The sequence below is a fragment of the Columba livia genome, chromosome 7 (genome assembly GCF_036013475.1).
Source record: "Columba livia isolate bColLiv1 breed racing homer chromosome 7, bColLiv1.pat.W.v2, whole genome shotgun sequence".
Lineage (NCBI taxonomy): Eukaryota > Metazoa > Chordata > Aves > Columbiformes > Columbidae > Columba > Columba livia.
In genome coordinates this window covers 11,793,537-11,805,961 of record NC_088608.1, presented here as the reverse complement: position 1 = coordinate 11,805,961, position 12,425 = coordinate 11,793,537, and the positions used below count along the sequence as shown (strand labels likewise).

At 44.8% G+C, this 12,425-nt stretch overlaps 1 protein-coding gene across 1 annotated transcript in view; it reads left to right on the top strand.

The window, feature by feature from the left end:
* The first annotated feature begins 2,255 nt into the window (after nt 1-2,255).
* Nucleotides 2,256-12,425, top strand: part of PDIA5 (protein disulfide isomerase family A member 5) — a 102,493-nt gene continuing 92,323 nt past the window's right edge. The window contains exon 1 of the mRNA XM_065070515.1: nt 2,256-2,451. Coding sequence (XP_064926587.1) covers nt 2,377-2,451 — 75 coding nt within the window. The 5' untranslated portion in view covers nt 2,256-2,376. The remainder of the gene's footprint in view (nt 2,452-12,425) is intronic.

Genomic DNA, 12,425 nt, shown 5'->3' with positions numbered 1-12,425 from the left:
GATACAACTGTAATGAGTTAATTAGTAATGCATGACTGAATTAAGTAGTTGCCACTGTGTAAAGCCTTGTCTGGAGCTGATACTTGATATATTATTTTGACCCAAGACAGATGCTCAATGATCTTGTCTCTTAAGTTTTGGAATGCCTGTCATGTCAATACAAATTATCGAGTCAAACTGAAAGAAAAAAGCTGTAGTTGCCACATGAACATCCTTTTTATATTCTTCTATATATAAGAATTGCAGCTTCCCAAACTGGATTTTTTATATAACCTTTCAGAAGCACAGTTTGAAATACCTTGTCTTCTATTTTTCTTTCTTCCTTTTTTATTTCCTTCCTGGGAATGTTTCCTCTTGCCATCATGATAAGAATGTACTCCTGTGACAAAACAACCATGTTCCAGGATTTTATCCTTTCCTTCCACAATGGCAGCACATCCTGTATGATGATGACACAGCACAGAAATTCCAGCACATTGAGATTACTTTTGCCTTGACTGATACTGTTGGCTGTGATGCTTCACATCACAAGATATAACAGTTTTCTACACAAAAGAGTCACGGGAGGATTCAAACAGTCTTTGGGGACCTGGGTATCCAACTGAGATTAGAGGTCTGGATGAGTCAGGGTAGTTGTGTGCAGAAGCCTTTCAGCTCTGGGCTGGAGATCTGAAGGTGAACACCATCTGGAGAGGTTACCTATTCCTGGAGGGTTTGATAGCTTATTTGAAATGGGCTTCAATTTGGGATCTGGAGCTTTTTGCAAACAGGCTGATTGTTACAGAGTGGGAGGCTGGTGCCAGTGGTGGTGGTGACTGGTACTTTGCAGCCCTCCATCTGTCCCAGAACTTGGGCTGCAAGTGAGAGGTGGCACTGCAGATAGCATATACTTTAGGGGTACAGATATTTGATTCAAAGGATATTTTTTTGTGTCCTTCCACTGTAGAGTGAAAAGATTCCTACCTTTTCCTTCCCAAAGTCTCTCTCCAGCCTTATGTCCTTCCTCATCCCAAACTCCTCCTGACAGCTCCTGGGCTGGGCCTCATGTGTACTTTCACTGGCATTTTAGAGTGAGCTAAGGATTGCTAACCCCATTTTAAGGCAGGCTAACTGAGGCTGCCTGCGAATGGGAAGTGAGGCATAGCACTGTGAAATGATTTGCTAAAGGTTATCCAGCTGTGACTGAGAGAAGTGTGCTCTGGCTCTGCCGAAAAAGATGCCACAAAAGTGGAAATGTTAATAGTAATAACTTTCTCTACGTGTGTTACGGCTTCGCAAAATTACATCTCTACCAGGGGACTTGTTAATGTCAACGGCATTCAGTTTTCATGATCACCACTTGAAGTGATCAGTCAGCTGTACAGATCTACAAATTGCTCCCTTGCAGCCAGCCTCTTAGTCTAATGCTCAGGCGACAGTCAGCTGTAAGGATCAGGCTCGAAAAGATGCCTTTGATTTTCCTTTGATGTTTCTGAGCCAAGCAAGAATTTCACACGGCCACTGGGCGGTAGGTGAAGATCCCTTCTGTTTGTGGGAAACCAATTATAACACGGCTGACCCGCTTTGACATTAAAATTACTGGCAGGACGTCTGGGATGTCCTTGTGAGGCAGAGCTGGCTCACTGAATGTGCCCAACTAGGGGCACAGGCTGATTTGTTCATCTGGATGCAGCGATCATTCAAATAGTGTGATTATAATGGAAGATGCACAAATTGATCCTGGTCAGACTCAGTGTATTTATTTGCTTGCACTTTGGCATCGTTACCCATGTGCAAGGATAAAACAGGGTTCTCCTTTAGCATTTAATGATAACAAGTGGGAACAACTTACAAGAAGAACGGGTGCTAGTTTCTAAGCCTGTTTTCCAGTTAACTCTCCAGTTTCCTTGTTTTTTTGTTCACTTATTCACCCCTTACCCCAAATGTAAGACCCACAGAAGCTTTTGAGGACCCTCACGAAAAAGCATCAAGAACGACGTTATTTGCCAGTAGAGTACACACTGGGAGAGAGGTGGAGGCACACAAAAGTGATCCTAGAGGGCAGTCCAGTGGGACGTTCGAGATGAAGAGATGGAACTTTTTTTCTTTTGAATCTGTTGAAAGACAGTGGTCGGAGATTACGTTTTAAGGGGCGATTGCTGGCAGTACTTTGGGGTGTTTGTTTTGTTTTTCTTTTGCCGTGTGCTGGACCCCTGCGGGAGCCGCTCACATCGGCGGGGGGATGAGCAGCCCCCGGAGCGGAGCGGCGGGCCGGACTACAAGCCCCGTCATGCCGCCGCGCGGGCGGGCGGTAGCGGCGGACGCGCCTGCGCCGCCAGACGTGGCAGGAGCCCGCAGCGGCGGTGGCGGGTCCGGAGCGGGTCCGGCTCGGCGGCGATGGCTGTGCCGGGGCAGGGCGCGGGGGCTGCGCGGCGCCGCGGGCGGCTCCCGTTGCTGCTGCTCGGCCTGGCGGTGAGTGGCGGCGGGCGCGCCCCGGGGCGGCGGGGGGCGGTGCGCGGGGTGTCCTCCTTTCCCGGGGCCGGGACGGGACGGGGGCGCTGGGCGCGGCCGGAGGAGTTGGGGGAAAGTTGGGAGCGGGACGGGCCCCTCGGGCTGGGCGCGGCGGCTGCCCCCGCCGGCCGCACCCGCCGCCGCTCCGGGCGCGCTCGGCACGGCACAGCCCGGCATGGCTGGGCTCCGGCAGCTCTGCTCCCGGGTGTTCCCCTGCCCTCAGGCGTGCGCTGCTTTCACTCCCTCCCTTTCGCAAAAAAAAACCCAGCACCTAGAGAAAACCCACTCCGGCGTGCGGCGGCGTCTCCCCGCGGCTGCGGGCTGGATCCCCGGCCGGCACCGGCCCCCGGGGACTCGGACCGGCGGGCGCTTCGTTCCCAAGTTTCACGTGCAAATCGGTGCCGCGGCGGCAGAGGTTTCCTCGGCGCTGGCTCTGCCGCAGCAAAACTGCCGCGCTCGGCTTTGTGCACCTGTGCGCGGGTGGCCGTGGGCAGCCCCGCCGCCCCTGCCTGTGCCTCCCGCCAATGTGGCGCTCTCCATCTTAGTGCGTTCCGGACGATCTGGGTATGTTTCACTGAAATTAACACCAAGTGGAACACCCCTTACCTCAGGGAGACTCCGAGACCTACAGAAATGTTTTAAAGTCCGATTTTCTATTTTCTTATCCGTAGGATTTAGCATAAATAGCTCAAAAGATTGGTGAAGGCATGCTTTAAAGCAGTGCTCCTTTATTTACTTTATTGGCATGAGCTACAGTTCTTCCTTCTGCCTGGACAAATAGAGTTAATAATTAATGAAAAATTATGTTAGTTTTTTTACGCACGCGTGATCTGAAATGCATTTGGAAATGCATGACCTAGGAGTGCTTATCTAATTCATACAAATCCAGTGTGGAATTGCTAATTTCCTTGTGCTTATTCTATATTAACATTAGAATTGCCATTTTGGGATGGAAAGCATCGGCCCTGCGTGATGTAGGCTTTTGCCCCTGGCAGGGGCCCAGCTATCAGCTCATCCAGGAGGAGGGAAAAGAAACGCTGTGCATCCTGCACAATTTTTATTTTGCTCTAAGCTTCATCTAGAAGCACAGACCTCTGGTATCTGCTATTTATTTATTGATTTCAAGTGAAACTGAAGTCAGGCTGAACTCTTCCTAAAATGTTGGAGTGGTCTTAGTCTGGGTTTTTTTTTTTGCCTGTGGCTCATCTTTAATATACACAGTACTTTGCTCAATGATACTTGTGGCAGCGTATTCCTCAGATTGAGTGTATATTGTGGATTGAGTGGAGTTACACGTGGACTGAATTTTTCCTTCATTTAAAATGACTAGACGTGGAGTTATTTGTGGTATTTCCTTCCATGTCCACTGCAACTGTCAGATCGTGTCTTACTGTAACATTCATTTTATGTTAATGTAAGTATTTTTCTGTGATTTCTTTCTGTAGGTTAAAAGTGAATCTGTTCCTAACTATTCTAGTTGCCCTTTTTTGGACCTTTTGTATTGCAGAGTTGGTGTCTTTGATATGAGCAGAGTGAGCCTGCCGTTGTCAGTGAAATTATACAAAGCCATTATAATTTATCCACATTATTCTCTCTTCCCCTTCTTAATTTGCCCCAGCATTTTATTTGCTCTGTGATGCTGCATGCTGAGCAGATGTCTTCATTGAGCTGTTGATTCAGCTAATTCTTTCCCCTTTGCTGTGTACAAGTAGTTTAAATTATTTCTTCCAATTTGCATTATCTTGCACTTGAAGGTGTGATTTTTCATCTTGAAATATGTAACTCGCTGTACGCCAGGATTAAAAAACTAGCCTACAGCTGTGACATTGGAAAACCTGCTTTTAAATTTTTCTTGAGTCAATGTTTGCAAAGTCAGGGAGGCTGTTAAATCAGGACGTTCTCAGTGTGCAAATTTAAAGCAAAGGTAATGCCAGCTGATAGGTAGGACAGAGGTTAACGAGGACATTGTCTTTCCTTCCAGCCTGTTGTTTTTTATGTACCCACACATTATTATTATTATTATTATTATTTTTAATTTTCCTGGAAGTGCTGAGAGCTTGCAATGCACCTGGGACAGCAGCTGGAGTCATGCATGCATAGTGCTCCAGAAAATAGGGCTCACTTTTAAAGTAGGACCCAAATTTGGAGGTGGCTTCCGAGAACTGAAGTCCTTATCTCTGTAAGGCTTCCTGCACTTGTAAAAAGAAAGCTACAGATTTGGATGAAGAAAACACCTCAGTATCTTCTAATGGAAGATGTTAAGTTATCTTCTGCATCACTTAATGTGAGACACACGTGAGGAAAATGCTGCAGTGATCTCTGCCTGCTGTAAAGTTTTATTTCTTGAATGAGTTGGGGAGTCATAGGGAAGTTTTGGTTTAACTTTAGAGATACTTCCCTATTTGGTGTGTCAAGTGGTTGACTATATCTCATGCTCAAAGGACTGAATTAACTGTTAAAGGCATTGAGGAGTTTCTCACCAAGGTGGATTTGCATTTCCTCTGATATACCAAGTAGTGTCCTGTCCCTCACAGAGGCCAGCTGCTGCTTCCAACAGGATTACACATCTGGGATTTGTTTGCTTTGCAAACACTGGTGAATGTTATCTCAGGCCTAGGTGGCAAAGGTCAGTTGGTCTTCTGAGTGCTGACTTAATGACAGAGAAACTGAGTCAAGAGAGTCTGGCTGACTTGCAGCCATTGGGAAGCAGGCTTCTTGACCTGGTGCCATTCAAACCCGGTGCCTCAAAGACAGGCTTGAAGGAACATTTCAGGCTTCCATCTCCTCAAGTCCTGGTAACGTCTTGGGAATGCAACAGTGAGCACTGACACAGACTTGCGAATCCAGGCCTGTGGGGAGGACCTGGATGTGGCTCTCTCTCTGTGTTGCAGGTGGCCCTGCAGTGTGGCAGCGATGGCTTTACCTCTGGTGAGTTTTTAGGCAGGGCGTGAGCACTGCTTCTCTGCAGGGCTTGGATGCTGTTTCCTGTGGTGGCATTTGGGCTTGAATTTGGGAACGCCTCTTCCCATCCAGCTACCGTTTGTACTACAGAGGCTGCTTTGGGAAGGGTTTGCTGCAGAGGCAAATCCCTTCTTTACTGTCCCTCTGCCCCACTCCCGGTTCATCTGTTCCCTCTTCAAAATATGGATTTATGAAACTTGTGATGTGGGCCGTGCTCTGCCACCTCAGGTGTCCTTCCCAAATCAAACCTTGGCTTTCAGGACTGGTTTTGTTACTCAGCTCTGTACCTTATGGAGTGATGTTCTGAATCTATTGGCCTTGGTGCCAAAATGCCTGTTGACTTCAGGGGGCATGGGATATTGCCACAAGTGTGGTGTGGTCATCAGAAGTGGTGTTTCTGCGCAGGGGTATGTTCACAACATTATGAGCAACTGGTCTCTGAAGTGGTGCTTGTTCTGTTGTTGACCGTTTCTCCTGCTTTTTGGTGATGCAGTTTCCTTTGTTTCAGTAAAATGGAGGTAATGAGACTCGCCTTTGAGAGTTGTGTTTTGAGATCTGTGGATAGGAGAACACAATGCAATTTGCAACCAGAATCACAAGCTAGCATTGCCTTGGATTTCTTGAAGTGGACAGGATTGCTTTGGAAGTAAGTTATGGTTTACCTTGGTCCTGCCACCTTTTCAAGCTCTTGAATGGCAAAAATTGTGATAGCAAACCAGGTGTTAAGTTTTGGCACTTAGCTAGCTCAGAATAGCTGGTAGCATCTGTGGAGGTCGCTGTGATTTGTGTGCTTGTAGAACACAGAGAGCAAAGGTCATCCCATTTGTGGATGCTTTGATGATGTCCTGTCTGTCGTCTTTGGGTTTATAGTCATATAACATATTTGCTAAGTGATTGTAAATTGGCTCTTTCTCTAACCCTCCTCACTTTTCAGAAGATGGCACTCGGTGAGCATGTGGATCTAGGGTGAGGTGTGTGCCCACTTGTTGGGATGCTGCCTCCCTTTTGTGTCTTGCAGATTGCTGCTTTTCTGTGTGACTCTTACTCTAGCTATGTAAATTAAGCTTCCTCTCCTATTGCCTGGCAGAAAAATGTGAGGATTAATTCGTTAATATTTGTGCAATGCTTTGAAGATAACAAGTGCCGTATAAAGTGCTAAGGATTTTCAGGTGTTATTTTTCACCCTCTCTTCTTTGTAAGTCCCATTAATAGTGTTTTTTTGTCTTCTTTTTATAGCATCTCCTGTGTGCTCCTTGAGTAGGTGATACTTCTTTAAACTTTTTCAAAACCCGATTTTTAGTGGGGGATTATGTTGCATATGCTTTGCTCCTGGTCTTAGCTTCTGAAGTCATCCAAATGCGCTCGTTCAGATGTGATATCAGAAATATTATTTCATCAACAGCTTGTTTAATATATATTGCACCAATGCCTGCCTTGGAGAGAGAGTGAGCTTCACATTCATAATAAGGAGAAAGTTCTTTTTCAGCATTGGTAATTGACCCTATTATAGTCAGTTGTTAATTAGTAAATAGTTGCACAGGTTTTCCTTCACTAAGCATTTGAAAACCAGTGATAAACCATACAATTAGTTGGCTACACACAGCCTGTAAGAACAGCCCTTAGTATCGACTATTATGCCTGTAGCTTATGTTCCTTAAAACCCACTGTTTAAGAACAATATGAACAGTAGAGTCTAGTCAAATCTTGACGTCTCCATGGTATTTTTTGTTATCTTCTATATTTGGAAAGTGAACATAGCAAGTACTCCATTAAGTGGAATGCCTTATTTGTAACATTCTTCACCCTAAGTTAAAGAATACCAAGACACACTGTGTCAGGATTTTAATTTGCCTTCTTTCATGAACAAAAGAAGACATGACACTTGCCTCTTGCAGATATAACCCACCACAATAAAATGTCAGCAGTGCCTTGTTGTTTTTATTCCTTGAATGGCTAGAGGTGAGACTTAATTGATTTGGATTATATGCAGAGTAAGAATGTAATTCTTCCCTGGAGCTCATGGGAAATGAACAAAACCCAAGAAGTGTTTAGTGGGAGTGTCTGCAAATGTGGGGCAAACCTGTGTTTTTCTGATGCTGTCGGTGTTCCAATGCAGAAGCCGTTGGTCTTCTGGTGTATCTGCCGGAGCTCTCCTCACCTGGTTGTCCCATGCTGTTGCGGACCCTGGAGTCTCTGCTCCCCACTGAGCCCACAGGTGGCTTTTCGGATCAGCCGCAGATGATGTGCTGCACCTCGGTTGCAGTTTGTGAACCCCTGAAGATGTGGTTGGGAGAAGATAGTGTTGTGGTCCCAGCAGGGTTGCCTGGGCTACTTCAGTTGTGACCCCTGAAGCCTGAGACCCAAGTGCTACCCTTTCTCTTCTCTCATTCACATCATAAATTCTTAGCAGGCTTCCTAGAGGTACCTTTGGATAAGAGAGGTAACCCGTTTCCCCTCATCTGATTTGATTAAAATGTTTCTACAGCTATTCTGGATATTAATCATGAATGAAAACAGGGGACTGTCCTACTTATCACTATCCATCTTGGAAGGCATTTGTTACAAATGGCTCAGTGATCAAAGCAGCACAACCCTGAATGTAAATAGCAGCAGAGGGAGGGCTTGTGAGTGAAAAGCAAGCAATTATTGCACAAGGTCAAGAGTTGTTTGTATGATGAACAAGGAAGATAAAACATCTGCAGTCAAACTGTGATTGTTGTAAACAAGGGGGCTTTGGATTTGAACATCTTGTATTTTTAAGGGAGAACAAATTGGGGGGAAGGGAGCAACAGATCTTTTTCGCTCCTGTGCTTGTCTGGAGATGATTTAGACCTGGTATTTTCAGTATGTGCACACCCCCTGCGCCCCAGGACCTGGCCATGCTATTGGCTGACCTGCAGTTTATAAACCTCCATCACTGCAATACAGAGATGTTCCTTCAAATCCATGTTCTGAAGTTAAGTGTGCATTTCACCCCAGGCTTCATTTTGGGAACTGAGTAGGAAAGGGAAGGTGAGATTCAGTCTTGTTCTTGGGATTTCTTGCTTGTGTCATCCCATTCCTCCCCCATTTTAGTGTAGCAGGGGAGATACTTTTTTAGAATGTGAACTGGTCCCCTACTAAAGAAATTAATTATTATATTAAATTCAGTCATCTCCATTACTGCTTGGAATTCTGAGGCAGGTTTGCTTTTCAGCTATGTTCCCATAAAATGCCTTGTCAGACACAATCTGTTTCATATGTGCAGGGTTGCTCATTGATCATATTTACAGTGGGTTGAATGCTGTTGTCCCAAAACGAGAATGACATCAGTGGGTGGTTAAGCTAAGACAGAAATCAAAGTCAATGACTTGCTGAAAAATGGGCTTTTGAAATTGTGGTCGAGTGTGAAGCTGCGTCCCTGCCAAGCAGCAGTTGTGCTGGAATCAGCGTTGTTCGCGTCAGCCCCAGCTATTCTTGATGAATAGTGTGCAAATTGTCTACCTAATTATACGTGTGTTAGTGTGGACATAAAAACTGTACGTTGACATGTGGATTCAGGCACCTAAGCGCTCTTTCAGCCCTGTATCCGTTTCTATTATATTTATGCTTAATTTGTGTCCAGGGAAATGTATTTTTTCATGCTCTCAAGCTGGAAATAGGCGCAATAGGAAATAGTTTTTCTGTCCAGTGTACAATGTGACTCTGCTGATAGTGCCTCCTTATTTAATTTTGTTTTGTATTTTCTTGTTTTTAAAACCATGTGTTTTCATTGCTCTTGATTTAATATAAGTAAAAAAAAAATATTCTCCAGACATGCTGCTTATCCTTAGCGAGAGACTGTGCTGTCACAAAGCTTTTGTGGGGAGGAACTCATAAATTGAACTGGGTTCTGTGGAAACAGCAGTTAAGCATTTATCACATTTAATTTGAATAATAAAATGTAAAATATGAAAATATGTTCTTGTGGCTGCTTGAAAGCTATTCCCTTTTTTCATGCTGAAATGAGATTCAGAAAAGAGTAAAAACTTGAGAAATAATCTCGGCTTTCTCAGATCCTTGATGATTTTGAGAAAACAAGGCCTGAGGGATGACCACATTTTTTTAATAGTGTCAGTCCTGGAAGTAAAATTAGCAAATAGTTATTTGCATGTAACTCTCATTGCCTCTGGGTTTGTAAAAGCTCAAATGTTTCTTGGGTATCAGTTCCGAGGAAGAGGGGTTGTGGGGTGTTTTGCTGCTCTTTAACACTTGCATATGTTTGGCAGCTCTGCAAGGAATTGCTGGAGAGTGGAGGTGGGGGGGCGGAAATTAAACCTTTATGGCTGATCAGACTTCTTCCACCTCACTTGCAAGATTATATATTTAAATACATACTCTGATTTGAAGAGCAGAGGCAGAGCTGGAGCACATGTGGTTTTGTACCTTGTGCTCAAATAGCAGTGTCTCTCAGCAGTTTTGGGTTGACTGTCTCGAGGGTCTGGGTTCACTTATGTTGTACTTGAGAATCCTTCTTGCATCTTAGATCAGACACTACAGCCACGTGACTGATGTGCGACCTACGCCATAAAAATTCTGTGAAAATAAATTCAGATTGAGATCTTGAGCTGGGGAAGATCTGCAGACTGGAAGTGCTACCGGATTTGCATTTCATAGTCTGCCACGTGTAGTCTGCCTTTTTCTGAAGGTCTCCACCAAAGTTTCCTGCATCCAAGGACATCAGGTGACTGCTGCACTGGTTCCAGCCCACAGAGCCAGCCATGGGTGAGGACTTGTTATGCTACACATTGTGCAAACACGGCATGAAGTAAAATAGACCTTCCCTCATTTTTATTGCGGTTTCTCGTCACCGTAACTGTCACAGGGCAGGGGTGACACAGATGCCGCATCTGTTGGTCCTAACATGCCTTCTCCTTTAGCAGGTACCAAGGTAGACAGCTTCTTGAGAAAAATGTTTGGAGTGTTTCTTAACTTTTCAGTGGTGGTTGTGAATAGATTTTAAAGCTTTCGGATCCTTAAGTGACAAGAGAGTTTAGCTTGTTTCTTATTTATAGAGTTCCATATGTGTGAATGTAGCACTTCCTGACGCATATGAAAAGAGGCTTCCTGCCCAGGAGGGACTGTCACCTTTCTTGACCTCTTCTTTTTTTAATGTGAGCTCATCTCCTGTTGTGCCCTGGATTTCAACAAGAAGCAGTGTGCTTGATGGGGCAGCACCTGGCTGATGAACTCCCCTGCAAAGACTTTTGCAACATGTCTGGAATAAATCTACCTGAGTCATATCTCACAGTTAAAGTCCTATAACACAGTACATGCAAATAAGCCTTGTCTTTGCTGCTGCTTTGCCTGTGGGCTGTGCAGGAATACGAGCCTGGTTTTCTGTGGAGAAGAAGAGTGTGTATCTGCCTCCGTAGGATTCTCTTTTCCCATCCTCTTAATTTCGTTCTGTTGCCAGCACTACTGGCTGTAGCCCCGGTGAGGCTGTAGCTGCTGGTACGGTCATCTCAGCATTGGCTCTGGAGCAGGCTGGGACTGGCATCAGGTGGAAACCTCTGCTCGGCATCACTTGTCTTCAGTGGAGCTGGTAGCGAAGGTTCTTTAAGAGGTTTACCGATAAACTGGCCTCTCATTTATTCCTGGGTGGGGTCTTCATTGATTTCAGTGGGAGAAAGCTGGAGAGTGTGGAACTACTTAATTCTTAGCAGTTTGCAAACACCATGTAGTGAAAATACATATTGGAAGGTGGTGGACTTCTCAGCTCAGCCGATAACCTCCCAGTATTGCTGTGACTGCCTCAGATGTGCAGTCAGGGCATCTCTGTCCAACTCAATGCCTGCAACTTGGACTTCGGGGGTTTTATAACCAGGAAAGGCTGCACCATTAATCTTAATTAAAGGGAGATAATGATTTATTCAGCAGGGACGGCTGGTGCTCTTATATGCACTATGCCCTTCCCGGTGGGTTTTGGTCTAAACCATAGGATTGGAGAGAGCTGCTGTAGTAATAATGCAGAAAAATGAGTAATGTGTATTGATTTAAAACCTGGGGAGGAATTGGGCAAAGTAACAGTGGATATGTGCAACGTGACATGTGTCTCCCTCCAAGCACCTGCTGTTCCACCAGTGCAGTGAGTTTTCTGTTAGTGGCAACACCAACAAGGCGGTAGTTAAACCTGTCACTGTTTCCAAAATCCAGTTTTTCAAGAGGTTTATAGCTCCACCATTATAAGGAAAAAAACCATCACTGAAATTGGCTAAACAGCCTTTCCATCTGGAAAATACATGAAATACATGTGCTTCCAGCCTATCGGTAGAACTGTACAGATGCTTTAAACAATGTTCATAATACCATTTGGTGTCACATTGAAAATGGCCTTTGTGGCTCTTTTAGTCAAATTCTTTCTTTATGGCAGTGGGTTCATAGGCTAGAATATCCTTATTTGAGTCCAGTTTTCTAAATGAAGAAAGCTTCTAAAAAAAGCAGCCTGTAATTTCCCTTTTTCCCTGCTGTGTTCAGCCTTGGTTTCAGTGAAGTTTATGGTTTAGCCTTCTATAACTCAAGACATAAGTAAAACTTTAGGACACTTGGATAGTTAAAAAAGTTGAGGTGAAGGAAAAAGTTTTTAAAAAACTACTTTGGATTAAAGAAATCTGCTCATAAGTCAATGTTGGATTAATCCCTCCTGTACAGCCTCTGATTGCAATGAGTTTTGAGCAGGAATTTGCGTCTCTGTGTCACCCCATTTAGCATAACTATGTTTGTCTACTTTGATTGGCAACACCATGTATTTATCTCGGAAAATACACAAATGATTCACAGGCATCAGCCTGAAGTAGGAAGGCTGAGCTCTGGACATCTGGATTTAGGAGACTGTGAGTCTATTGGTTGAATTAAAGCATCAAGGACGTTTATGCTGAAGGTAGGGGCTGACTTGCTAATAATGTGCTCTTTCCCGTCTCACAGTTTGACCATCTGGGCTTGGTGGTGGGAATCCT